Below are 25,851 nucleotides of genomic sequence, written 5' to 3' on the forward strand. Positions count from 1 at the left end.
TAATCTAGAGGACAAACAAAATGCAGTGGGAGGGACTGAAGAGTGCCTTCTAGATGTGTTTTTCTCCCTTGACTTCCCAAATGTTCCTGGTTCTTTTGACCTTACTCTTTACATGTTTCATCTCTGTCTCCTTCACTGTTTGCTTATCCTCCAAGGTTCTGTCCTTGGTGCTCTTCTTTTTTCCTCTATATTTGTCTCCAGAAGGACAGGGACCACATCCCTCCTTAGCGCACTGCTCTGCCCACAGTAGGTGCTTAATAAATGTTTATTAAATTGTATTAGCCTGATCCATGCCTTTCCCCCCACCCCACCTTTCACAATTTTCTGAAGCTTACTCAGAAAAGTCTTTTACAAACCCGGGGGTCATTAATTTTTTAAAAATTTAACAACTAAATTTCGACATAATTGGTTTCCTATGAAAACCAATGGATTCTATGACTCCATAGAATCTTACAGATTTTGTTATCTAATTCTGAGAAGGGGTCCATAGGTTTTGCCAGACTACCATTGGGGTCCAAGACAAAAAAAAAAGTTCTGAAACCTTTGCCCTAATGAGCAACTTTCTGATCTTCTCTTAGGCAGGCTGCACCTCATACAAAGCCTCTCACCGGGCTCAAGTCCTGCCTTGGAGGCACCTTTCCCTTTGCCCCAAACCCAGTTGTTTCTTCCCCTTGATTCTAGGACTTCTCTGACGTGTACTTAATCCAGTTCTTCTTTTGTATAGTTATGTGTTCCTGTTCATATCTCCTCCAACTAGACTGTAAGTTTTGTGGGAAGAAACTACTTTTCATCTTCATATCCCATAGTAGGTGCTTAATAAATGTCTGAAACGAAAGCAGGTGGTCACAGTGTTCAGCCTTGCAAAGAATTAAGGAAAGGGGGAGTCAGGAAAATGCTCTTGGATTTACTGGTTAATGTCATTAGTGACTGGTTTTTGGTAGACTAGTGAAAGAAGAGAGTGGGTCATGTAGAGTGGAGGCAAGTAATAGAGACAGCTTTTTTTCCCAATTGAATCTGATTTCATCGGTGCCAATTGTCTCCTTTTAGTTGCCCGGGGCACTTTGAGGTTATGTGATTTGCCCAGGGCCATGCAGCTGGTAAGTGGCATTTTCTAGAAATTTAGCTGTGACAAGAGAAAGCTGGGATTGTAGCTGGATGGGGTAGCAAAGTCAAGAGATGGCTTTTATTTATTTATTTTTAAGGCACTGGGGAAGCAGAAGCATGTTTTATAGGCACATGGGAATTTGAGAGTGAAAGGGTGACAGAGAGCAAGGAGGGAGGGAGAAGTGTGGGGGGAATATTTGAAGATTTGAGAGAGGAAAATTCCTACTCCTCCTCAATCCCTCTCTCCCCTAGTGCCCATTACAATGCTGAGCAGATGCAATAAACCTATTCAGCACCAGCCGACGAGGACAGGGCTAGTAGGTGCCGGATGTGGGGGAAGAGTGTTTTCCCATCCATTATCTCAGTGTTACTTACAATAGCCCCATCCTGTAGGCAGAGCATAGTTTACCGTCCCCATTTTATTGAGGAGGAAACTGACATCTCTTTGCCTGTCCTGGACAGTAAAACCTTATTTCCATTTGTTAATGCCGAGGGCTGTTTCCTGGATGATCACAGAAGGTCAGTGTGCCCTACAGAAAAGGTATGTCAGTGGAGGTGGAGTGGGTTTAGGATAATTCAGAGTGAAATTGGGTTCCCTCCCTCCTCCAACTGTGCCCCTGGAAATTAGCTCCTCAATTTGAAGCCAAGCTTAGCTGAAAGAACTGTGAATCAAGCAGACGTCTTTGTCTCTGTCAGAGGAAGAGGGGGAGGTTGTAATGTATTCATCTTGTTCCCTCTCCGGCCCTCCGCCCGGCATCCAGACAACCCCTCAGACCTCCCTGAGGTCTTTGTATGAGGGAAAGCTTTGTTAAGCGTGGGGCTCACCTGCTGGGTAAATTGCCTATCTGGAATCATTCTCCTTTAGTTCCAAATTGCTTCTGCCTGGGCGGAGCTCCCTCCTCCCAATCTGGAATTGAGTGTGGAGGTTTGCGTACCCTTTCCTGGGCACAGGGAACAGAGGGCTGGTTGACAGGGGGAGATTAAAACTGTCAAACGTACCCATCAGCATTCATAGAGCCTCGAGATGGCTCCCTGTGTTTTCTTGAGTAGTAGGTGAGGGAAAGAGACCTGTAATGGATGTCAAAAGAATTGGGTCCTTGACCCAACTCTGCCACTGATGTACTGTGTGATCTAGGAAGGAGAACCATAGAGATGATCTAGCTCAGGGATTAACATAAACTTATTTTTAAAATATTTTCATAATTGGTTTTTTATGTATACATATAAAAACATGATTCTGAGGACACCACAGGCTTCTCCAGACTGCCTGAAGGCACAGAAAAGTTTACGGGCCCCTGTTCTAGTCCAAGCCCCTCATTTTGCAGATGAGGAAGCTGAGGCTAGAGATATTCAATGACTTACCTAAGGTCATACTGATAGAAATGAATGGAGACAGAGCTTGAACTCAGTCCCTCTGGCTCCATATCTAGCACTCTTTCCCCATGTATAGTAGTGCCTGTCTTGGCTTCCAATTTCTCTTATGTAAGTTGAGAAACTTGGATTTAGAGAGTCAGGGTGTTGTAGGGGATAGAGCACAGGGCTTGGAGTCAGGAAGACCTGGGCACCTACAACCTGTGTGACTCTGGGAAAGTCACTTGCTCTCTGCGCCTTAATTTTCTCATCTGAAAATGAGATGGTTCGATTCAGTGCTCTATGATCCTATGACTTACGGGTTCTTTGGGCTTCTCTATTTCTAATGTCCTAATTCCATGGAAACTGATTTGGCTTCTCAGTTGTAACCCCAACATTTGGATGGCACTTTCCTCTCCATTATTTCCTAGGCTTCTTTTCTGAGAAGTGTCCCCAGAGCCTGGCTTGAGCCCTCCTGACAGGCAATCAGATAGAATGGCACGTGCTCATTAGGGTCCCTGCAGCAAATGGTTGCAGCTGGTACCCCATGCTCTGGCCACAAATATCTACTCTGAATCATGGGTACTGAGAACTAAAAGGGCCATTAGGGGTCATTTAGTCCAAAGCTTCCTTAATTTTTTGTGTGTCGTGGATCACGTTAGCAGTAGTCTGGTAGAGCGCAGGGACCCCTCCTCAGAACCATGTTTTTAAATGCATAATAAAACAAAATCCATTGTACGACAAAGGAAACCCATTATCATGAGGTACAGTGAGCCCTAGTTCATATATCCCCAGTTAAGAATCTCTGATCTAGTCCAACATCTTCACAGGACAGAGGAAATGAAGGCTTTCTTCCTCTACCTTCTCAAAGTCCTACAGCAGCAGAGTTAAATTGAGTGGCCAGGTCTCATCTGCTGGATCTCAGTTTAGGGCTTATGCTGCTTCCCTCCTCTCACTCATTTCCCTCCAAGCTATTCTAGTTACCTTTCTCACCCACCCATCAGAATGATATTTTGATCAGGGAGAAAAGGTGCTCATTCCAATGGATCAGTCTGAGCGTTTAACATGGCAGATGTGTTTATCTGTCTTTCTCCCTTCCCTTCCAAATCAGGGGCTTCCCTAAGGCCAATGGCTATCCCCTTTCTATCAATCACCCCTCCACAGTACACAGCTCCCTACCCAGAGAACACTGCCAACTAAGCATTATTAAGATGCTCATTGTTTTTAGGGAAGAATTCATCTTGATTTGCCTGGGCTTTTGCAGTCAGGTTAAAGGAATGGATTGGGCTGGGGTGGGGTGGGGTGGAGTGTTCATGTTGGCGAATCTCATTCCTGATCCCCTGTATCCCTGATGCTTCTGGCCGACTCTCCCTTACCAGCGTGATCCTAGGGATTGCTGTGATGAGATGGGGGACAGGGGAGAGGGCAGCCTCCTCTGCCATTATCAGCGGCTTCCAGATGGTCCCAGTGCCTATAATCCTGGTTAATCAGTCTGGACCCCAGCCTCAGCTGGAAAACAGCGTTTTTGATGAGCCTGGCCCCAGCTGGGGAAGCCTCAGCACCAGTGCCTCCAGAGGGGCTGCGGGCAAAGGAAGGTGCAGGGGAAGCCTGATGGGACTACCATGCTTCTCATCACAGCTCAGTGAAAAACATGTGGACATTTTGTCTTTAAAAAGTAATCTATGTGCAAATAAGGAGTGGGGGTAGAACGTTAGAGAAAAGATAGCCAAGACCAGCCTCCCTCTGTCAGCTCCTGGGATGCAAATGACTAGGGGATTATAAAATCCATTTGGCTCCTCCCACATCATAGAACACCGAGAGTTAGAGTTACTCTTAATATGTAGACTGTTAGAGCTGCAAGGGACCTTAGACTATGGAATATCAGAGCTGGGAGGGGCCTTAGAACAGGGAATGTCAGGGCTGGGAGGGGCCTTAGAACAGGGAATGTCAAAGCTGGAAGGGGCCTTAGAAATCATTTAGTCCAACTCATTTTAAAGAGGGGGAAACCCAGGCCCAGGGTATATAGGTCATGCAGTGATTCCAAGGGAAGTCTTGAGGTTCCCAGCCCAGGGCTCTTTGCATATAGCACCACACTCAGAGACCACATTCAAGCTACCACCTTTATTTAAAAAAAAAAAATCTAATTCTGCCCTACAGGAAAATAGAAGGGGAAGGGGATAAGAGAAGGAAGGGGGCAGATCAGAGGAAAGGGTATGCAGAATGCATGCCATCTTGGGGTGGGGGGAGGGACGAAACGGGGAGAAGATTTGGAACTCAAAATCTTGTGGAAATGAATGTTGAAAACTAAAATAATTTTTAAAATATACTTATTTGTCTTTTTTTAAAAAAATCTCCTCTAGTTTTTTGAACATAAAAGATTCATGGATGTTTCCTGAATTGTGGTCTAGCTCTGAGTTTAGTGACTGAGAAAACCTGACTTTTAGTTAGTTCTACCATTTTGCTCAGGCAACTGACTTATTTTTTCTGGGCCTCAGTTTCCTCATTTAGAATAAAGGTTGGCCAAGATGATCTCTAGGTCCCTTCCAGCTCTGAACCCTGACAATTAAAATATACTAGGGAGTGAGATCAGAGAAAAGAAGTTCAGAAAAGATGCCCTAAGAAACAGATGGGAGAGCCTTTTCAAAACTGTGAAACATTTTGTAATAACAACAGCTCAAACATTTATAGTGCTTTAGAATAAACGTTAAAGCACCATGTAAAGTTAAGGAATGAAGGCTCTTTTCTTGGAGGTGAGGAGTGAAATCCTACAGGGTCTGTTTGCAGTCAGAAATAATACATTTGCCAGCTTAAATGGGTGAAACTAAAATCAGTTCTTATTCCTGTAAGAAAAGGGAAAAATAAGTTACTTGGATTTTTGTACAAAGAGACCTCCCAGGAGTAGAGGCAGGAGGCCTGGTGGCCTTAGTCTTGTTGCTTTGCAGCCAGGTGTCTATCCCGAAGCTCTGGGCTCAGCTGGGCCTACCCTGCCCTTTGGGGCAGGTCTGTCCCTGGCCCAGGTGCTGAAGGATGGTGACGCAGCCATGGGCACTGGTGCATCGCTGCAGGGGCTGTTGGTTTTCCAAACGCCCACTCAGTGGGTCAAAGGCGAAGGTCTTATCTGTGCCTTCTCCTCTTGAGTCCCGACCACCAAGGACATAGATTCTCCTGCCACAAACGGTCACTCCACAGCTCTCCTGGAAAGCCAAGAGACAGATGTGTTTTCAGGCTTGGCACCTCCCTTACCCCTGCCTAGCCAAGAGTCGGAGTTATCATTCTAGAACATCAGCATCATATCACCGTCATAGAATCATAACATCTCAGAATTCTGTGAACATTCGTGCACGGACAGTCCCAGCCCTCCCACTTATCAGCTGTGTTACTCAGCAAATGACTGTCCCCTCTCTGGGCCTCAGTTTCTTTTGTAAAATAACAGATTTGCTGGATTTGTTGCTCTATAAGGTCCCCTCCCCACCTCCCAGCTTTAAAATTTTCTGTAATTATATATATATATATATATGTATATATATATATATATGTGTATATATATATATATTATATATATATATATATTATATATATATATATATATATATATAAAATATAATATTGCAAAAGCTGAGAAAATCTTCCTAGAAGCTCCAGGCTCTTCATCCTGCCCCTTGTCAAACTATTGATGCCATCTGTCCTCTGCCTCGACCTTTGGAGGAACCAGGCAGCCAAGTCAGAATCAAAGTCAAGCATTCTGCAATGCACTCTTGTTGTTGAGTTGTGTCTGACCTCAGGAGTCCACAGACTCATACTGTCCATTGGGTTTTCTTGGCAAAGATACCGGAGTGGTTTGCCATTTCACTCTCCAGTGGATTAAGGCAAACAAAGATTAGGGTTACACAGCTAGTAAGTGGCTGAGATCACATTTGAACTCAGGTCTTCCTGACTCCAGGCTCCGTGCTCTAAGCACTGAGCCACGTAGCTGCCTCACACTGTATGACTGGGAAAGTCAGCTACCCTCTCTGACTTTGAAAACTGGCCATCAGTTTTCTCCCTCTGTTAAGTGGAGATCGTGACCACTGACTGGACTCCCTCACAAGGTTTTAGGGAAAGTCAAATGAGAATGTAGATGAGAAAATGCTTTGAAAAGTATAAACTCTAAAAAGGAAAGAGGTTTAGAGTTCTATAGAATGTCAGTCCTAGAAGACATTAAGACATGGAAGGTCAGAGTTGGGAAGGACCTTAGAATGTTGAATGTCAGAGCTGGGAGGGACATGAGAACAGTTTGTTAATATTTGTTTGGCAGTTCAGTGCAATCTTACAGACCCCTTTTAAGAATAATGTTTTTAAATGCATAAAGAAAAATGCATAGCATTACAAAGAAAACAAATTTCGTTGAATTAAAGATGTAACTTTTTTCCCTATCCAAAGTTATGGACTGCCTGACATCTATCTATCTATCCATGGTCTGTGGATTCCAGTTTAAGAGCCCTGCCTTAGAACACAGAATGTCTGAATTGGGAGGGATCTTAGGTCCCTGCAATATCAGGAATTACCTAGGCCCTTTGGGGTTTCCCTTCCTCTCCCATCATCCTCAAAAGGAGCACAGAAGGAACACAGGCCCCTTCCTTACCAGGGGCCCAGGGAGTGAAGCTGCTTCTGCCCAGAGATCTCTGCGTGGATCATAGCTGAAGATCTTGCTCAGAAGACCCCCCACCACGTAGATGATGTCATCCAGGGCCACAGCTTCAATGCATCTCTGGGTGAAGGGGGCTGGAGAAAGGAGGCTCCACTTGTCCTCTCCGGGATCAAAGCACTGTACCTGAGGAGGAGGCCAGCAGGGTCAGGGAGGGAGATGGATTCCCCTGATGCTGGAAACTCCAGAAAGACGGATGGAGATGAGAGGACCAGGGCTTCTGCCCTCCCAGCCACATACCACCTTTGTCTGCAGACAAACGAAGAATGCTTTGCAAACCTTAAAGCCCTATATAAATTTGAGCTAGTATTTGTTATCACTATTACTATTCTTATAGTAATAATAAATGTAGGCTACAGTATAATACTACAACCTTGCATATAAAGCTGGGGAGTTTATACATACATGAGTTCTTACATACATCATACATGGGGTCCAGTGAACTTGTTTTTTAAATATGTTGATAAGTCTATTTTAGGGAAGCTAGGTGGTGCAGTGGATAGAGCGCCCAACCTGGAGTCAGGAAATTTCATCTAACTGAGTTCAAATGTGGCCTCACACACTTATTAGCTGTGTGACTCTGGGCAAGTCACTTAACCCATTTGCCTCAGTTCCTCATCTATAAAATGAGCTGGAGAAGGAAATGGCAAACCATTCCAGTATCTGTGCCAAGAAAACCCCACATGGGGTCAAGAAGAGTCAGAATGACTGAACGAAAAGCTATTTTAGTGGAATTGATTTCCTTTGTAATTCTACATATTTCATTTTATGCACTTAAAAACAAAATTCTGAAAAGGGCCCCATAGGTTTTGCTAGATTGCCAAAGGGGTCAATGATACAAAAAGAGTTAAGAACCCCTGGAGAGAGTTGAAGATTTTCAGAGCTAGAAGGAGCCCTAGAATAGATTGTCAGAGCTGGCACTGGGCTCTACCCAAGACTTTCTGGATCCATGGCCACCTCTCAAATCCATCCCCTCCTCTCCATTCCTACACTGATCGTCCTCATTCTGAATTTCATCTCTTCTCACTTGGACTATTACAATAGCCTCCTAATTAGTGTTCCTGCCTCCAGTCTCTTTTCTCTTCACCCCACCCCTCCTGTAGCCACCAGAGGCATCTCCCTGATCCGGAGGTCAGACAATGTCCTTCTGTTTGCTCAGAAGACTTCAGTGGGTCCTCACTGCCTACAGGACTAAGTCCAAACTCCTTGGGCTGGCATTCAAAGTCATATACATTCTAGTCCCAACTTCCCTTTTAAGCCTCTGCTTGCTTCCTGTATTTGTGCTCCACTCAAATGAAAGCTAAATTAAGGGCAGCGGCATAGCAAAGTGGGAAGAGCCCTGGCTCTGGACTCAAAGGACCTGAGTTCAAATTCTGCCACTTACGGCCTGCGTGAAGAGACTCCTCTCATGGCCTCAGTTTCCTCACTATATGGCCTCTGACGTCCCCTCCAGATCTAATTCTATAACCACTTCTTTTCCTTCTCTATAGGTACTGTGCTTTCTTGTCTGGGTGCCTCTGCTCAAGATGTCCCCAACTCAGCCACATCTCTCTCCATCTCTACCAGGTCCCCTTTCTCTCTCCTGCCACCTGAGGTTGAAAAGTAAGGTTCTTGAGGGCAAGGACTGCTTTTGTCTTTTGTATACACAATGTCTTGCATATAGTAGGTGATCAATAAAGGCTTGTTGGATTGGATTAAAACCCTCATCATCCTTCAGAGCCCAGCTTAGGTGCTACCTCCTTCAGAAAGCAAAAACAATCTTTCTAGGTCATGACACTTTATTTGTTCCTTATGTTTTTGTTTTTGTTTTGGTGGGAAGAGGCAATTGGGGTTAGGTCCTTTGCCCAGGGTCTCACAGCTAGTAAGTGTCCAAGGCTGGATTTGAACTTAGGTCCTCCCGACTCCAGGGCTGGTTGCTCTATCCATTGCACCACGTAGCTGTCCCCCTCCCATATGTTTTTATCACGTTCTATTTTTGAATTATAACTCTCGGTAATGTGTACATAACCTTCCTATTAGACGCGGAGCTTCCTGATGGCAAGAAATGAGTCTTATCCAAGTCTGTCTCTCAGTACATGAAGCATGTGATAAGTACTTTAAATATGTTAGCTTTGAATCTGTGGAATTGAACCAAGAGCTGTGGGATTAGGCTCAGCGCAAGGACCTCGTATTGCTCAGGAAGGAAGAGGATGCCTACCTGGAACCAGGAATCTCAGAATCACCCGCTCTCTAATAGACAGCAGGGACTCTGCCTCCCCCCTCCCTCCACCCTAATTCTCTCTACCTCCCGCCTTCCCCACGCCCACTCCTTTCTTCCGCTCACCCTGTCCGTGTTGGCGCTGTCGTCCACAGCACCTCCGATCACATAGAGCTTCTTGCCGCAGGGCACCACAGCTGCCGAGCTCACAGCCTCCAGGAGCGGGGCTACCCGGGCCCAGGTGTTGGAGAAGGGGTCATAGCACTCCACGCTCCCCAGGCGGCGTACGCCATCAAAGCCTCCCACGGCATAGAGCTGGGAGACGGAGGAGGGGTACCAGAGGACCAAGTGGTCAGTGTTGATGTCCTGCCCACAGGGTCACGCCCAAACTCCTGAGCTCTGATTTGAGGCTGTCCAACTTAGCTGGTCTCAACCTACCTCTCTGTAGTCTGATCTCTCAACACTTCCCTGCTCTATGAAGCCTCTGCTCTGGCCCCCTAGTCGTTTCCTGGGTCTCTTCCACGTCTCCTCTCCTTCCTTCCCTTCCCTTCTCTTCCGTGCCTTTCTCCTCCCTCTCTACCCACTTAATGTTATCTTTCCTTTAAGGTCCAGGTCAAATCCCACATCCGTAGGAAGTCCTTCCTCACCACTTCAGACAACAATCAGAAATCTCTAATGTTTCCAGGACATAGATCTTTATGAGATCAGTGAGGCTTAATGGAAGGAATGCTGGACCTGGGTTCAAATTCTTCACTTAGCAGTACTGTGACTTTGGACAAGTCTCTTCCCTTTTTGGGGACTCAGTTTCCTCCTCTGTAAAATAAAGAGGAAATTAAAGTCTCCTGTGTTTCTTAAAGGTCTGTGAGTCTGCAGCATACTTTCAGAATGGTAACATTCTATCCCTAGGGTAATGGGAACCCTGTTTGTGTTTCCTTTTCTTTCCTTTTGGGGGGGAGGTGAGGGAATAGGGGAGGCAAATAGGTAAGGATTAGATAGAAATGGGAACAGGATGCCACAGCATCCAGAGAATTCCTAATGGGATTTTTAAAAAAAGGAACAAGGAACTAGAGACTGGATCAATGAGTTTGATCTAGCACCAATTATAAATAGGCATGGGACTATTTTAGGTCTAAAGTCTAGAGCTGTAACTAGAAATTTTTGTCCTGGGTGTAAGCAGCATAACATGACCTTAATTCAGTTGTTCTGGGGTATTTTTGGTGGTGAGGGGAGCCGTGGAGACCCTAGGACACACTGAGAGGCTGTTGCTGAAGAAGATGCCAAAGGGCAGGTGAGGAGGGGGCTTATCTGTGGAGGTGGGGGAAGGGGGAGGCTGCTGGAGAATTCCCTGGATAGTTGGCCTAATTTAACTGATTATCGCTAACTAAGGCTCAGCTCAGATGTCTCTAACTGCCAAAGATGTATCAACACCCTGGTACAAAGTCCCAAACATCCTACCCTGGTTATGTTTCTATTGAATTTCACATGGGTCCAGAAAGGAGGGAGATGCAGGCCTGGGAATTAACTCCAGAGAATATCTTGGGAAGTTTCTGTCCATGTAGGCTAGAACTGAGTAGATTCTGCTCGAATACTTCTAATGACCTCACAATTCACAAATCTTCATAGTACCTTTCCTTTATAAATCAACCTTAGAAATGAACCATCTCCATTGTGTGGAGATGGGGGCAGAAGGGAACAGATGGCAGGCTAGGGCATGCAGCTTTGGAGGCAGCAATAGAAAGGGGAAGATAATTAGGGATAAGGTATAATTCAGGAATCAAGCAGGTTCAGGGACTTGGAATAGGAGCTCTGGAATCAGGAAAGGTTTTGAAAGCAGTGAAGAGTAAAAAGATTCTCTACACAGATTCTCAAGATCTGGGACCTTCACATCCAACGTTAGCTTGTGTCTGCTTTGCCTGTGTCTTGTATGTGCTTATATACACACATGTTCTCTCCCTTGATTAAATCATACATCTTGGGGGCACAGACAGTGACTCTTTTGGATTGAGAGCACGAGTGAATTTCTTGGGTTTCTTAATAAGGGGAAAGACAGTGGTAATAATAGCTAGCTCTGGCCAGGTCAGTGTTTTCCTGGATGTCCAGCTAGCATTAACACAGCACTTTAAGGTTACAAATATTATCTCATTCGATCCTCACAAGTGCCCCGGGAAGTAAGGGCTATTCTATTCCCATTTTGCCACCAGGATGGATCACAGTGGGCCTTGGGAGGGAGGAGCAGGGAATAAGTGTTCATGAAGTGCTTACTATGTGCCAGGCACTATGCTAAGTGCTCTCACAAATATTATCTCATCTGAACAGTCAGCCCACTCCTCTGGCCTTAGTGCTGTTTTCCCCACTGTGTGGTTACCAGCCTCCTACAACCCCTAGATCTGTGAGGCTCTTTGGACTTGGAGCCTTCTGGATGAGTCCCACCTTAGGGTGTAACGTTCTACGGGGTAGCTCTGGGAACCTAGGAGACCCCAGAGGGTTGGCGACCTTGATGGTGAGGCCCACCTACCCGCCCTTGCAGGACAGCCATCTTGTGCCTCCACCTGCCCTCATTCAGGGAGGCTGCCCTGATCCAAGTCTGCAGCTGGGATCGGAACATCCAGAGGTCCCGGCTGTGGATGTGGCCACCTGAGGAGAGGGAACAGTAGAATGTCAGAGACAGAAAAGACCTTAGAATATGGAACAGAGAGTGTCTGACCTGGAAGAGATCTTAGGACAAAAAACATAATGTGGGCAATAGACGAGATCTTAGAAAAGAAAATGTCAGAGCTTGGGTGGACCTCCGATCTTAGAGTGGTAGAGCAGGAAGTGGCGAGATGAGATCATCTAGTTCAACCTCATCATTTTAGAGATGGGGTAATTTGGGGCCAGGGAACAGAAGGGACTTGCTCAAGGTCACACAGTCCATATAGATCATGCCAGTAAGTGGCATAATTCCCCTCTTGGATTAGCCACTGCTTTCCTGTGTAACAGACAAATCTCATCCCTTCTCTGGACCTCAGTCTCCTTATCTGTAAATTAGGGAATTGGCCTACATTATCTCCAGGCTTATTTTTAGCTCTAAATTATACATTCTGGATGGGGAGGTGGAGGCTAGCAGTGGAGCAGGAGGAGAGGATGAAACTGAACCCAGTTATTTTAGGCTCTCTCATTGGTGGAAAGGAGACGCTTGCTTGAAGACTGGAAGAAGCCTCTGCCCCCAGGCTCTCAGCCAATCCAAGCAGGGTTGGGACGGGCGCCTGGGCTGGTACCTGCCCTCACCTGAGAGGTAGACATCGTTCTTCATGGTGCACATGGCAAACTCGGATTTGGTGCAGCCGGGCACACTAGGCAGCGTCTTCCACTGGCGGCTCCAGGGATGATAGGCACCGGCGAAGGGGAGTGTCAGGAGACCTGTCCTGTCACAGCCACCAACCACCATGATCACTTCAGCCAGATCCATAAACCTAGTACCAGGAGGGAGGAAGGGAGGGAGCCAGCTGCTGAGGAAGGGACCAGGAGTTCCACTAATCTTTCAGGCTGCTGACTCCCTTTCTCTCCACCATTAATCTCACTCCTTGGCAACTGACCTGCATGCATCTCAGTGATCCCTCAAGAGCACTGATTACTTCCCTCTCAGGAAAGATCACTAATCTCATTTACCCACTTGGGGATTGTCCCCTCAGGCCACTGACCCAAGTCTCACTGATCTTTTAGGCTATTACTGAATATTAATTCCGTTGACCTCCATTGGCCTCTTCAAGTTTAATGATGACCAACCTATCTGATCCCTAAGCCACTGACCCCATCCCACTGACCACTGGTCCCACTGACCATTCAGCCTACTAACCATTGAACACTGATTTCTCAAGGACTGATCTTTCAGGCTACTGACTATTAATCATGCTAAGCTTCAAAAATTTATAAAAAATGAATGTTAAAAATTGTCTTTGGATGTAATTGGAAAAAAATAAAATACTGTTTTAAAAAATCATGCTGAGCTCCACTCTATAGCCCCTCTCCCATCCAGGCTTTCCCCTTCCCTCATTTCCACAGACCCCTAACCACTAATTCCGATGATCTTTCCATTTGATTCACAGGCCAATCAGCCACCCTCCTGATTTTTAGTGGTCCTCAGTTTCACTGACTGATACATCTGTTGATTTTACTCAATCCCAGGGTTCCCTGGGACAGGAGCCATGTGTCCCCCGATACCCTAGCACTGCCCTTTGGTTCTGGAGGGACTGAAGGACCCCCCTACCTCCTGGGGGTTGCCTTCCATGAGCTGCCCTCCCTCCCGAGGATGAAGCATTGGCGGGCCTCCAGCAGAAGTGGGTGGCACTCACGGCTGGCCTGAATCATCTCATCAGCCTCCACCTTCTCCAGGAAGTAGGCTGGGGCCAGTAGGGGAAGCCGGACCTGCTCTAATAGACATGGCAGCTGTCCGTGTCTGGCAGGAGGGTCATGGTGCACCCAGCGCATGGCAGCCTCAAACACAGTCTCCTCTCTAGCAACCGCAAGGCTCTCATCAGCCAGCAGCTCAGCCACCTGGGCCAGCTCCAGCTCCAGGAACTCGGGCTGGAAAGAGACTTCTGGAAATGCCTGGCATAGCACCCGGTGGCTCCCCTCTGCCAGGGAGGGCAGGGAGAAGGTCTGAGCCAGCTTGAGGAAAGCCAGGCAATTCTCTGGTCCAAGCCGGCCCTCCAGGAAGTTGGCACAGGCCTCCCGAAGTGGAATCACCCCCAGCAGGTCAGACAGGGCCAGCAGAGCAGCTGCATCCTCCTCTGGCAGGCTCACGCCAGCCCCATAGAGGTGGTCCAGGAGCAGGCCCAGAACTCCTGGGGAGGCTTGAGGTAGGGGAATCACGTCCTCCTGGGGCCCACCACCAGCAAATAGGGCCCGGAAGTAGGTGCTACCAGCGGACAAGGCTGCCCGGTGACAAGGAAAGTCACAGTTGCCAGCCCGCAAGACCACATCCGTGAGGGTACCTCGGAGCTGGGACACATTGAGTGTCTGCAGGACATGGTCAGAGCTAACACAGGGCACAGCCCGGGACGGATGGTCTGAGCAAGGCTCTGCTTCCTTATTGGTAGGGTCCTCAGGCATCCTGTTTTATTAAAAATAAACAAATGAAAAATTACTTTTCTCCTCAATATTTCAAAGGCTTGAAGGAGGGAGGGCAAAGGAGATGAAGTGGGTTGTGACCCCCTTTTTTCAGGGTCCAGCTCAAGGCTCTGTACTCACAGAGAGTGATGACACATTTCCATTCAACCCAAGCCAACAAACATTAATTTAATGTCTATTCTGTGCCTGGCAAGATTCTAGATGATGGGGAAGCAAGCAAAGACGCCCGTTCTATCCCGTTCTTCACTGACGTAGTTTTTACCCTCATTGCCTCATTGCCTCTCACTTGGATTATTGTAATAGCTTTGTAATCAGCTTCTCAGCTTCTGCCTCTCCCCTTTCCAAAGCCATCCTCCACAGAACTGCCAAATTTATACTCTGAAAACACGGATCTGATCATAGCACTCCCCTACTCAAAAATCTTCAGTGACCCTAGAATAAAATACAAAATTCTCAACTTGGCATGGAGGGCCCTCCACAACCCGGCTCCCACCTCCCTCCCCAGTCTTCTTCTGTATTCTTCCCCTTCATGCCTTCTCCATTCCACTCAAACTGGGCTTATTGGCCATGCCCTGCACATCCATCTCCCACCTTTGGCCCTTTCACAGGCTGCCGCCATGTTTGGAATGCATACCTTCCCTCTCCTCTCCACTGAAAAGATTCTTATCTTTTCTCAAAACATAACCCAGGTGCCACCCTCTGCAGGAGGCCTTTTCTGATCCTTCTGATTTAGAATAGTGCCTGGCACATAGTAGGCATTTAATAAATGGTTATTGACTAATTGACAGATCCTTCGGTTATGAGTGTTGTCTCTGGTCTAAATATTCTCAATTCCTTCAACTTCTCCTCCTATGGCATAGTTTCTAGTCCTCTCACCATCCTAGGCACCTTCCTTTGTTCATAGAGGGTTTGACCCTTTCTTGATCTTGCATGGGGCAGCTAGGTGGCATAGTGGATAGCCTGGAGTAAAGAAGACTCATCTTCCTGAGTTCAAATCCACCCTCAGACACTTACTAGCTGTATGACCCTGGGCAAATCATTTAACCCTGTTTGCCTCAGTTTCCTTATCTGTAAAATGAGCTGGAGAAGGAAATGGCAAACCATTTCACTATCTTTGCCAAGAAAACTCCAAATGGGATCACGAAAAGTCAGACATTACTTAACTCAACAACCACAAAGATCTTGTATGGTCATCCTTGCACTCTACTTCATAGGACCTCAGTGAGGAAAGTGGTCTAGAGACTGTAACACATATGAAAATGAGAGTTATTTTTATTGTAAGATGACCTGATATAAGAGAAATGAACAGGGAGTGAGGAGTTCTGGTCTCAGCTCTGACATTTACTAGCACATGACCTTGGGAAAATCATTTCCTCTCTGTAGGGCTTTGTTTCCTCACCTGTCAAATCAGGGGGGCATCTGTTTCCCAGACCTAAATAATCCTGTGGATTAGTAAAATATCTAAGTCTTAGACTGCTTCTCTCTCTGTAGCCTCCACTGAAATGGAGGGACAGAATGTGCAAGGAGGAAATAGAAAGAAGAGTAAACTTATGTACAAGGCACGCTATTTGGGCCTCAGTTTCTTTATCTGTAAAATACTGGGGCAGGAATGGAATGGAAGGATCAGAGCTAGAACCTGTATAGGACAGTATAGAACCACATCAATCTTCTGGGACCTGGCTACCCACTTGGGTAGGTTTTTCCTGATGTATTTCCTGGTCCAAAGACTGATCCCTCAGGGTGTCTGGAATCACTGGGATCAGCCACCACCAGCAATCACTTCCACCTCCTCCCCAGATCCTACCTTCAGCCCTGGACCTCCCAAGCACTCACCCTTCTCTGCCCTTCCTTTCCTCAGTGGCCCCTCTCCTCTGTTGTTCAACTCCCTTTCATCCTAGACCCCTTCCTTTGTGCATTCCTTCAAGTTTCTGGTGCTCATTGAAATCTGTGTTATTCTTACATCTTCTGACATCTTCTCTAAAGTTTTTGGCTTCTTTTCTTCTGTCTCATGACAGACAGGGCCAGGAGGAGGAGCTGGCATATGCCTTAACCCCAGTGCCACTTTCAGACACCCCCTCCCCCTACTTGCCACCATTACTCGACAACCACTCACCTCCTCTCTCAGGTTCACTTAGTTTGGGACCCCATCCAGGTCCTTGAGGCTGTTACCTCCAGACCTCCAATGCATTCTTTGTCCTTCCCAATAAGTTCATCATTTGGTTCACAGTCCTCTCCTGCCTCATCTCCCCTTAGACACTTTGCCTCTCCATCCCCCTTTCTTAATGACCTCTGTCTCCTGTCTTCCTCAGCACATGGGTAGCACCATAGGATCCAAGATGTAGAACTGAGAGGGATCTCAGAGCTCATCTGATCCAACCCCTTCATTTTACAGAGGAGAAAACTAAAGGTCAGAGAGGTTAAATAACTTGCCCAGGTCACAGAAATAGTAAATATCAAAGGTGAGATTTGAACTCAGGTCTTCTTAGAGCATTTTATCTACCGTGCCATACTGTCACTGTCATTATATTTTAGACACTGCTTCCTCCTAACTCCACCAACTCAGATGAATTTGCCTTAGGTGTCTGTTCTTGGTTATGAGAGGAGGAAGAAGGCTTCACTGGCAGCATCTCAGCTTCCCTTCTCTCTCCCCAGATCTCTCAAACCAGAGTCCCGTCCAAGGTCAGTCTAGTCTCTCAACCTCATGGCTGGGGGTACAAAGGGGCTGGCCTCAGTTTAAGAAGATGCTAAGAGGAGGTTCAAAGGTCATCCAGTCCGATCTCCCTCCCGGTTCAGGAATCCTAAACTCCTTGGGCATCTCCCATGACCAAGAGCCTATGGCCTTCTGAAGCTGATTGGAAAGACAGCATGGCGTAGTGGATAGGGCACTGGGCACTGGAGTCAGGGAGCCAGCTTCAAGACCTGCCTCAGGCACTAGCTGTGTGACCTGGGCAAGTCACTTTACCTTAGTTTCTTATCTGGAAAATAGCATTGGGCTCAAAAGCCTCTAAGACCTCCCAGCTCTAAAGCTATGATCTGATTGTCAATTGTGGGTTAGCTCTGATTGGGACGAAGTCTCAATATAAGTAGAAATCTAACATACAGTAATTTACCCCCAACACGCTGAGATCTGCCCTCAAGGGACAGGTAGAAAACAAATCTGCTCACTCAGCCCTAACAGCCCTGCAAATTCTGAAGACAGTGATCCCATTCCCAAGCCTTTTCTTCTCTAGGCTTTAAATATGCCTGTTCAATCAATTGATGCTCCTATGATTGTCTTCCGTCCTTTTCTCATGTTTGTTTGCCTTCCTCTAGATGCCTCCAGCTTGTTACTGTTCCTTGGTGAACTCCAAGAAGCACACAGGAAAAAAGCAAATGAAAACGTACCAATTCTAGGACACATACACAGTTAACAAGCACTTACAGGGTCACAGATTTAGATCTGGAAGGGACCTTAGAGATATCTAACCTGATCCTCTCATTTTTACAGATCAAGAAACTAACACCCAGAGGCTGACATCTTCAAAAGTGTCAGGGCTGGGGTTAGAATGTGTGTCTTCTTTAAAGGCTAAGTTCAGAACTCTATGTCCTGTAGGGACAGACACCTGCACAGAAACACAGGCACACAGGAGAACACACAAATGCAAAGAAAGATACACACACTGGGGACACCCAAACAAGCAGACACAGGCGGAATCACCCAGCCGACCTGTCAGCCTGTGCCCCGGCCCAGCTGGGATGCACCGGACCTACCTGGAGGTTCACCTGGCTTGTCTCTCAGGAGCGCCACCGCTTGTTCTCACACCTCTGCCCAAGCCCAGCCCAGTCCGCCCCCGCACTACACCCTCTCAGGCTGAGCTGTGAGTGAGGGGAGGACAAAGCCTCATAGCCTTCAGGGGGAGGGGAAAAGGGAGAGAATCCCAGGCAGGGGAGGAGAGGGGCGGGGAAAGAGCTTTTGTTCCATTCCGAAGACCTGAAAGGGCTCGTGTGACTTGGCGTGCACGTGGCTGTGTTTGTTACTGTGATTATACGTGTGATTGTGTCCCTCAGTGTGCGATTCTGTATATATGAGTGTGTATCTCTGGGTGACTGAGATCGCGTATTGCCATGGTCATGGTTGCGTTTGTCACTGTGACCCTATGTGGAAATCAGCGTCTATATGCGCGCGCCAGTGAATGTGCATTTATTAAGCACCTACTGAGTTCTAAACACTGGAGCAGATTAAAAAAAAAAGTCTTCTCAAGGATCCCAGTCTAAAGGGAGAGATAAACAACTACACAAACAAGATATTTACAAGATAAATGGGGGGTAGTCTCTGAGGGAAAGGCACTACGATTGAGGATTGGGAAAGGCTTTTTTGCAGAAGATAGGATTTTAAAATTTTAGCTGGGATTTGAAGGAAATTAGGACAAGGGAGATGAGTATGGGGAGTGTTCTAGGCTTTGAGAACAACCAGTGAAAACCCACCGAGTAGACAGAGATGGAGTGTCTCACTCCAGGAAAAACAAGGAGGATAGTCATTGAATAGCAGAGTCCGAAGTGGGTGTGATAGGTCAGAAGATTGGAAATGCAGGAAGTCAGGTTATGAAGGGCTTTGAATGCCAAGTAACAGATTTTTATATTTGATGCTGGTGGGATAAGCAGGCACTGGAATTTATTGAATGTGTGTGTGTGTGTGTGTGTGTGTGTGTGTGTGTGTGTGTGTGTGTGTGTGTGATGGTCAGACTTGAACTTTAGGAAGATCTGTTTCACAGCTGAGTGGAGGATGGACTGGAGTGGACAGAGAACCTGAGGCAGGGAAAGTAAGCAAAAGGTCACTGCAGTAGCTCAGGTGTGAGGTGGTGGGAGTCTGCCCTAGGATGGTGGTAGTGGCAGAAGAAAGGAGCATAGGTAGGTAGACGAGAGATTTATGAAGGTTAAATCAACGTGACTTGGCCACAGGTTGGATATGGGGCGAGGGAGGAGAGAGAATGGGTTAAGGATACCTAGGATTTCATGTCTAGGTGACTGAGAGGTTAGTGCTGCCTTTGACTGAAATAGGGAAGTTAGGGAGAGGGGAGGGTGTGGGGGGGAGAAAGACAATGAATTGTTTTGGACATGTTAAGTGTAAATCATTTATGGGGCATCTAGTTCCAAGATTTCAAATGGGCAGTTGGAGATGCAATTCTGGGGGTTAGGACTGGATAAATAGATCTAAGAATCATCATCATCTGGTGCAGTGGATAAAGCTCTGGCCTTGGAGTCAGGAGGACCTGAATTCAAATCTGGCCTCGGACACTTGACACTTACTAGCTGTGTGACCCTGGGCAAGTTACTCAACTCCGATTGCCTCACCAAAAAGCAAAAAAAAAAAATCATCTCCATGGAGATGATAGGCAGCTAGGTGGCATGGTGGTAGAGTACTGGACCTGGAGGAAGACCTGAATTCAAATGTAGCCTCCAATGCTTACTAGCTTTGTGACTCTGGGTAACGTATTTAGCCTTTGCCTGTTTCCTCTTCTGTAAAATAAGGAAGTTGGACCAAGTTCTCTGAGGTCCAACTGGAAATTATGATCCTAAAGCCATGTCTGTATTCAACTTCATGTTTGTACATATTTGTGGAATAGCATTTGTATGTGTCTGTCCCTGTGTGTAGGCAGAGAAGGTTGCTGACTGATTCCAAGCCTCCCTCTGGGACACAGATAGGAGGAACAAAATGGAAGCTCCTCATACCATTCCCAATCCCAGAACCCTGCGCTGATCCTGGGAGAGTAGGGGAGGCTGGAGAAGGTGATGAGGGAGAGGAATAGAAGTCCTTTGGAATTAGGGGTGAGAATAGAGAGCCTTCTTGGGCTGTGGAAAGAGCCCTGCCATAGGGAAATGACCCGCTATGGTGTGTGTCCCAGGATCTTTGATAGGTCCAGTCACCTTTTTGAACCTGTTTCTTTTTCTGTAAAATAAGGAGAAGGTGGTTTTTAAGGTCCCTTCCAGCTCTAAATTTTATGATCTTAAGGAAAATATGATCCTTGGTTTAAAAAAAATAAGGCATTAGATGACATCCAAGGTCTCTCCTAGATGAAGAAACTGAGGTACAGAAAGGTGAGTGACTAGCTAGTAAGCTAGTAAGTGGCATAAATCAGGATTTAAACTCATAGTCCTTTGATTCCAAATCCATCCTTTTTTTGTAAATCTGTGATTGGGGAGAAGAGAGCATAGCACAGGGGTAATGAAAGAAGGAAGGCAGAGGGGAGGAGAGAAGGGGAGGGTGCTGGAAAATGCCCTGGACTTGAAACGGACCTGGGTTTAAATCCCTGCTCTGAGGTATATGATTTGACTTCAGGTAATCTTAATCTCTCCAAATTTCAGTTCCCCAATAGTAAGATGAGGGGATTAAACTTGGCTCTTCAGCTCCATTTAGCCAAACGAATTTATTTTAAAATGTGTGCTACTCTCAGTTGGCTCCTGGGAAACTGGGCAGTGCTGAGCCCCTCTTTAATGGAGACCAAGATAGGGCTGGGATCCTTTCATCTCTTATCCCCAACCACTAGGTCCCCAGGGCCCCTGGGAGTTGGGTGGTATTTGGGGACAGATCCAAAGTTACACCCAGACCTAATATTAGATTTACAGTCAAGGCTCCAGGAAGTTTAAAGTTCCCATGTTTTTGGAAATCCTCTCACTTAAAAGTTTGGAGGAAGACTAGCTAGCCTTCCTCAGTGCAGGTTAAGAGCGATTGAAGTGCCCAGAATCCTTTTCTCTCACCTCCCACCTGCAGGAGAAACAGCTAGGGGGCCTTGGAGGGGTATTTAGACCAACTTCCCTCCCCGTGCTGAAATCCCCTTTTATAGTCTCCGTGACTGGGCCATCCATCCCCTGCTTGGATCTGGAATGATCTAGGATGAGCTCACTACTTCATAAGATAGCTATTGTGTCACAGAAACTTCTGATTGAGTTGAAACTTACCTTATTCCTCTCAGGACTTTGCCCCACCCCCACTGAGTTTCCCTTTGTGTTTCCCCACTAGAATGTAAGGTTCTTGAGGGCAGGCACTGTCTCTACCAGTATTTGTATCCTTAGCATTTTAGCTCAGTACCAGGTAAACATTAAGCACTTAATAAATGCTTCTTGCTTCATCTCTCTGTACCACATACCCTTTTCCCAGTTATCTGGGATTGTAAAGAATACAGCTTCGCCACCCCTTAATGGCCCTGGTTCTTCCTCTGGGGTCACAAAGGCCCTAAACCTTTAGACAGTTAAACAGAGCTCAGGTGTCCTTGTAAATCTTTTCTTCATCAGGTTCAATAGCCAATATGGCTTCTCTCCCCATGCTGGTTCCATTTCTCTCATACAACCCTTCAAAGACTGGGAAACGTGACTCATCTGGAAGGCAGCAAAGGCACCGCCGGCCCTGAAGTTTTCAAGTCCTGGTTTTGTTATTGATTCTGGCTTCTCTACCATTGACTAGCTAGCAGGGTGACCACAATTCCCTTCCCTTCCCCAAGGTCTGTTTCCTTCTTTCCAAATGGATTGAGCTGGACCTTTCTAGTCATTTCCTGAATGAAAATCTCCTTGCCCCGCTGGACCCTGTCGGGGAAGCCTGGGATTGGCTCCCCCTGTCTCCCCCCACCCCAGTAGAGGACTGGCACACACAAGCTGATGAATGTCTGGCTCTACATGGGTTGGTTTACCCTTTTAGGCTTACCCTCAAATTTATTTTTATTTTTTTCAATTGATAAGAATTTTCTTTTCTCCTTTCCATCCCCACCACCTCAAACAAAACAACCCCCTTGTAACAAATAAGCAGAGTCAAGCAAAACAAAGTCCTGTGTTGTCCACATCCAAAAACATCTCCTTCTGCATCCTGGATTCACCATCTCTCTGCCAAGAGGCTGGCAGCAAGCTTCATCATCGGTCCACTGGAATGGTGAAATGTCACTTCTCCTCCAGTTTCTCATACCTGGACCTCTCCTTTGAGCTACAGAGAAAAGCATGGTCGAACTTGGGAGTGGTTTCTAATCCTGGTTCTGGCAATCAATCAATCTACACTTATTAAGCACCTACTATATGCCAACCTTCTGCCACTGCCCTCTGGGTGTTTCCTTTTCTATAATATGAAGTAGGACAAGATGATTTCTGGCACAACAGCTCTGAAATTTTACTTCATCCATGACTTCATCCATTGTACCTATGTTCTACTTAAACATTTTGTTGTCTTTGCCCCAATTAAACTGCAATCCTCTTGAGGGGCAGGGACTGAACTTTCTGTATCACCAGCACTGGTAAGTCCATTGAATTATATCAGCTCTGGTGTCAGGGTATGAGCTCCTGAGTTAGCAGGGCCCAGGGCCTTCATTCAGTTTATGTATGGAGAGAAAAAGCTCATCTAGGCTTTTGCTCGCTCAAGTGTACTTTCTGCAGCACAGCATACTTGCCAAATTACTAACCTGCCCAGGCCCATCTGCTGTCTTTTAGACACACACACACTCCCTATAACATGGAATCCTACCAGAGCAGGGCTCCTGTGTTCCAGACTGAGACATCAGAAATTCCTTGATGCCGAAGGCTCACTCTCACCCCACCTCGAGAAGTACTGAGATCTAGTCCTTGGCCAGTGTGACACAGCCCCCAAGAGAGAACTGCACCTAGCTTAGGAACTTGGACAAGGACACTGTCTCAAAGATCGGGGGAGGGGACACCTGAAAATCTAATGGTCAATAGCTGGAATGGGTTTTCTGTGTGCATGTCCTGCCTTGCCAGAAGGATTGTGAGCTCCAGGTGCTCTGCCCTGAGATGTGTTTTTCCTGGTCTTCCTCCTTCCTTCTCCCCTCCCCCCCAACCCAGATTTAGCCCAAGGAAGATGAGAAATCAGTCACATTTCTTTTGAAGGGGGAAGAAAAGGAAACCCCTAAGTCTAGAAGAACATATCTCAAAGAAAGCTAACAGGATTAGAAATGGTGAATATAAGAAAACATTCCTGTCCTGTCTCTGCTCCTTTCAAACCAAATGAGGTAATACTTGTAAAGCACTTAGCACTATGCCTAGCACATAGTAGGTGCTGAATAAATGTTTGTCTCCTCTCTCCTTTCCCCACCCATCAGAAGAAAGGAAGAAAAAGGTCCTTAGGGGAGGGGAGGTGGTAGAAATAAGTTTCTTGTCTGCTCAAACCAGGAAAGAAGCTATTCCTTTCAACTCTCCCATTAACTCATCAACTCATTTTCTTCCCTCCTCAGGTATATGCAGGTAGGGTACTGGATTAGGAGTCAGTAGATCTGGGTTCAAGGGTCACCTCCTACATGAAGCCTTTCCTGATCTTTCCCATCCCCAACTGCTCAAACTACCCTGTATTCATTTTCTTTAAATTTTGCATAGACATAAATGTTGGCTCCACTCAGAACATAAGCTTCTTGAGGGCAGGGATTGATGGTTTCACTTTTGTCTTTGTATTCCAGTGCCTGGCACATAACTAGGTGCTTAATAAAAGCTGGTTGATTGATTTGCTGATTACTAAAGAGATGTGAGCTAAGGATCATTGTCCCGGTAGATGATGTGCTGGACCTGGAAGCAGGAACACATGTGTTCACATCTGATCTCAGACACTCACTAGCTGTGTGATGACCCCGGGGGCAAGTCACAATGCCTTTGCCTGCCTCAGTTTCCTCATCTGTAAAATGGGATTATAATAGCACCAACCTCACAGGGTTGTAGTGAGGATCAAATGAGATCCTATTTGTGAAGTGCTTTTCAACCTTAAAGCACCATATAAATGTTAACTATTATTCATCCCCACCTGCTTCCTTCCCTCCCACCCTTCCCCCACCCCAAGCCTTCTCTTTTCTAAGCTGAACATTCCCAGCTCCAACTGATCTTGTCTGGAATGATCTCCTGTCCCTCTGCCACCCTGGCTGCCCTCTGCTGCTAGGCACAGGATGGCACAAGAACACAAGAAACAGGGCATTTCTCTTCTTGTTAAATAAGTGATTCTTCAGGGAGTAATACCACATGTGCTTCCATATTTACATGGTGATTGGAGCTGTTATCAGCACTCATCAGAGAGGGGCCCATTACCCCTGTAGGCCATATTTAAAAATTAAAAAAAAATGAATTTCATTCATGCGCACAGACAGACATCTTACACACGTACGGTCCTCTCTGTGGTTTGGAAGAGTCCCAGGTGGTCCTGACCACTGGACCCTTTTGTACTGTAGTTCCACTGTGGTGGCAGAGCTGACTGAGGAAACATCTCTGCTTGGGGCATGGGGAAGGAAGAGTCAGCTCCTGTCTGGGGTTTCCTCTTAGCTTCCCCCACATGGGGTTGACAAGGAGCACTGAGTTTCCCGAATTCCCCCCACCCCCATCTTCATAGCAGCTGGGGGCAGTGACTACTGTGGGCTCTGCTCTTCCCAGGAGTTCTGGAACCAAGCACCTCCTAATAGGAAGGGTTCCCTCCCATAGGGACCATAGCCTCCCTCTATGACCACGGCCAAGGTCAGCTTGGCTCTTGATTCTGACCACCCAGAACATATACAGGGATGAGGTGCTTGGCCAAAGAGGACCCTAACAGGGTTGGTGGTAATTGAGAATGTGGGTGAAGGCAGAGCTGAGGGGTTGGGGAAGGCATCTTGACAACTGTCTCTCCATGTCACATTGATGTCCCCACTGGAGCCAGTCTGGGGACCTGCATGGGGTACTTTCTGCTGGTCTCTGCCTTGCACCCCAACTTCCTACACACACTACCAGCTCTCAGAGGGCTTTCTACATATTTACAGGCCAGGCCATGGGGCCCAGTGGCCCTTCCCATGCTTGGCTGGAAGGGTAGGAATGGATTGGGGACACTGGATCTTTCAGGGTTAGCGTCCTCCTCTGCCAGGGCGTGTCTTGGGCTCCACGGGGGTGAGGACATCATTGGAAAAGCCATTTTCGGAACACATGGAGAGATCATCCGTGTTCTCTACACCATCGCTGATTTCTGAGAGTCAGGAAGGGAGAAGTGTCATTAATATATGTATGTACATGCTCATGAAACAGAAGAGATGAGAAATAAAGGAGTGGGGAGCAGGGAAGAATGCATGGCCAAAGACACCTCCACCTGGCCTGGGGGAGGAGGCAGGCACACTGATACTAATGTCAGAGACACCCAATCTCTGGATGAAGTGGGGGAGGGTAAAGACTCTGGCTCTAGCTAAACTGGACATCTATCTGCTAAGCCTCTGGCTAGGATTCTGCTCAGATTCTTCCCAATATCCTCATTCAATAATTCAAACTGCAAACCTTAAAGCACTAAATACTTTCTTCTTTTGTTATTAATTTATTATATGATGGGGAGGGAATAGTGAGGGACAAGTCTAGAGAGACCGGCTAGATGCTATCAACAGCCTTGAATACCATGATAGGTGAAGGTGAGCCACTGAAGGCTGCTGAGAGGAGGAATTCTGTG

General features: G+C 46.7%; 2 protein-coding genes across 2 annotated transcripts in view; both read right to left on the reverse strand.

Annotated features, from left to right (window-relative positions):
• Positions 1–4,560: 4,560 nt before the first annotated feature.
• Positions 4,561–24,272, reverse strand: KLHL35 (kelch like family member 35). The gene is made up of 6 exons (XM_078156920.1): positions 13,582–24,272; positions 12,603–12,787; positions 11,851–11,969; positions 9,462–9,650; positions 7,076–7,264; positions 4,561–5,648 (listed from the first exon to the last, which is right to left on the reverse strand). The coding sequence occupies exons 1-6, from the start codon at positions 14,424–14,426 to the stop codon at positions 5,424–5,426; spliced, it is 1,752 nt and encodes a 583-aa protein (XP_078013046.1). The 5' UTR covers positions 14,427–24,272; the 3' UTR covers positions 4,561–5,423.
• A 90-nt stretch (positions 24,273–24,362) lies between these two features.
• GDPD5 (glycerophosphodiester phosphodiesterase domain containing 5) overlaps positions 24,363–25,851 on the reverse strand; it is a 173,434-nt gene continuing 171,945 nt past the window's right edge. Inside the window, exon 17 of the mRNA XM_078156921.1 lies at positions 24,363–25,383. Within this exon, the coding sequence (XP_078013047.1) occupies positions 25,265–25,383 (119 nt within the window). The 3' untranslated portion in view covers positions 24,363–25,264. The remainder of the gene's footprint in view (positions 25,384–25,851) is intronic.

The sequence above is a fragment of the Phascolarctos cinereus genome, unplaced genomic scaffold (genome assembly GCF_003287225.1).
Source record: "Phascolarctos cinereus isolate Bilbo 61053 unplaced genomic scaffold, phaCin_HiC Scaffold_726;HRSCAF=1367, whole genome shotgun sequence".
Classification (NCBI taxonomy): Eukaryota; Metazoa; Chordata; class Mammalia; order Diprotodontia; family Phascolarctidae; genus Phascolarctos; species Phascolarctos cinereus.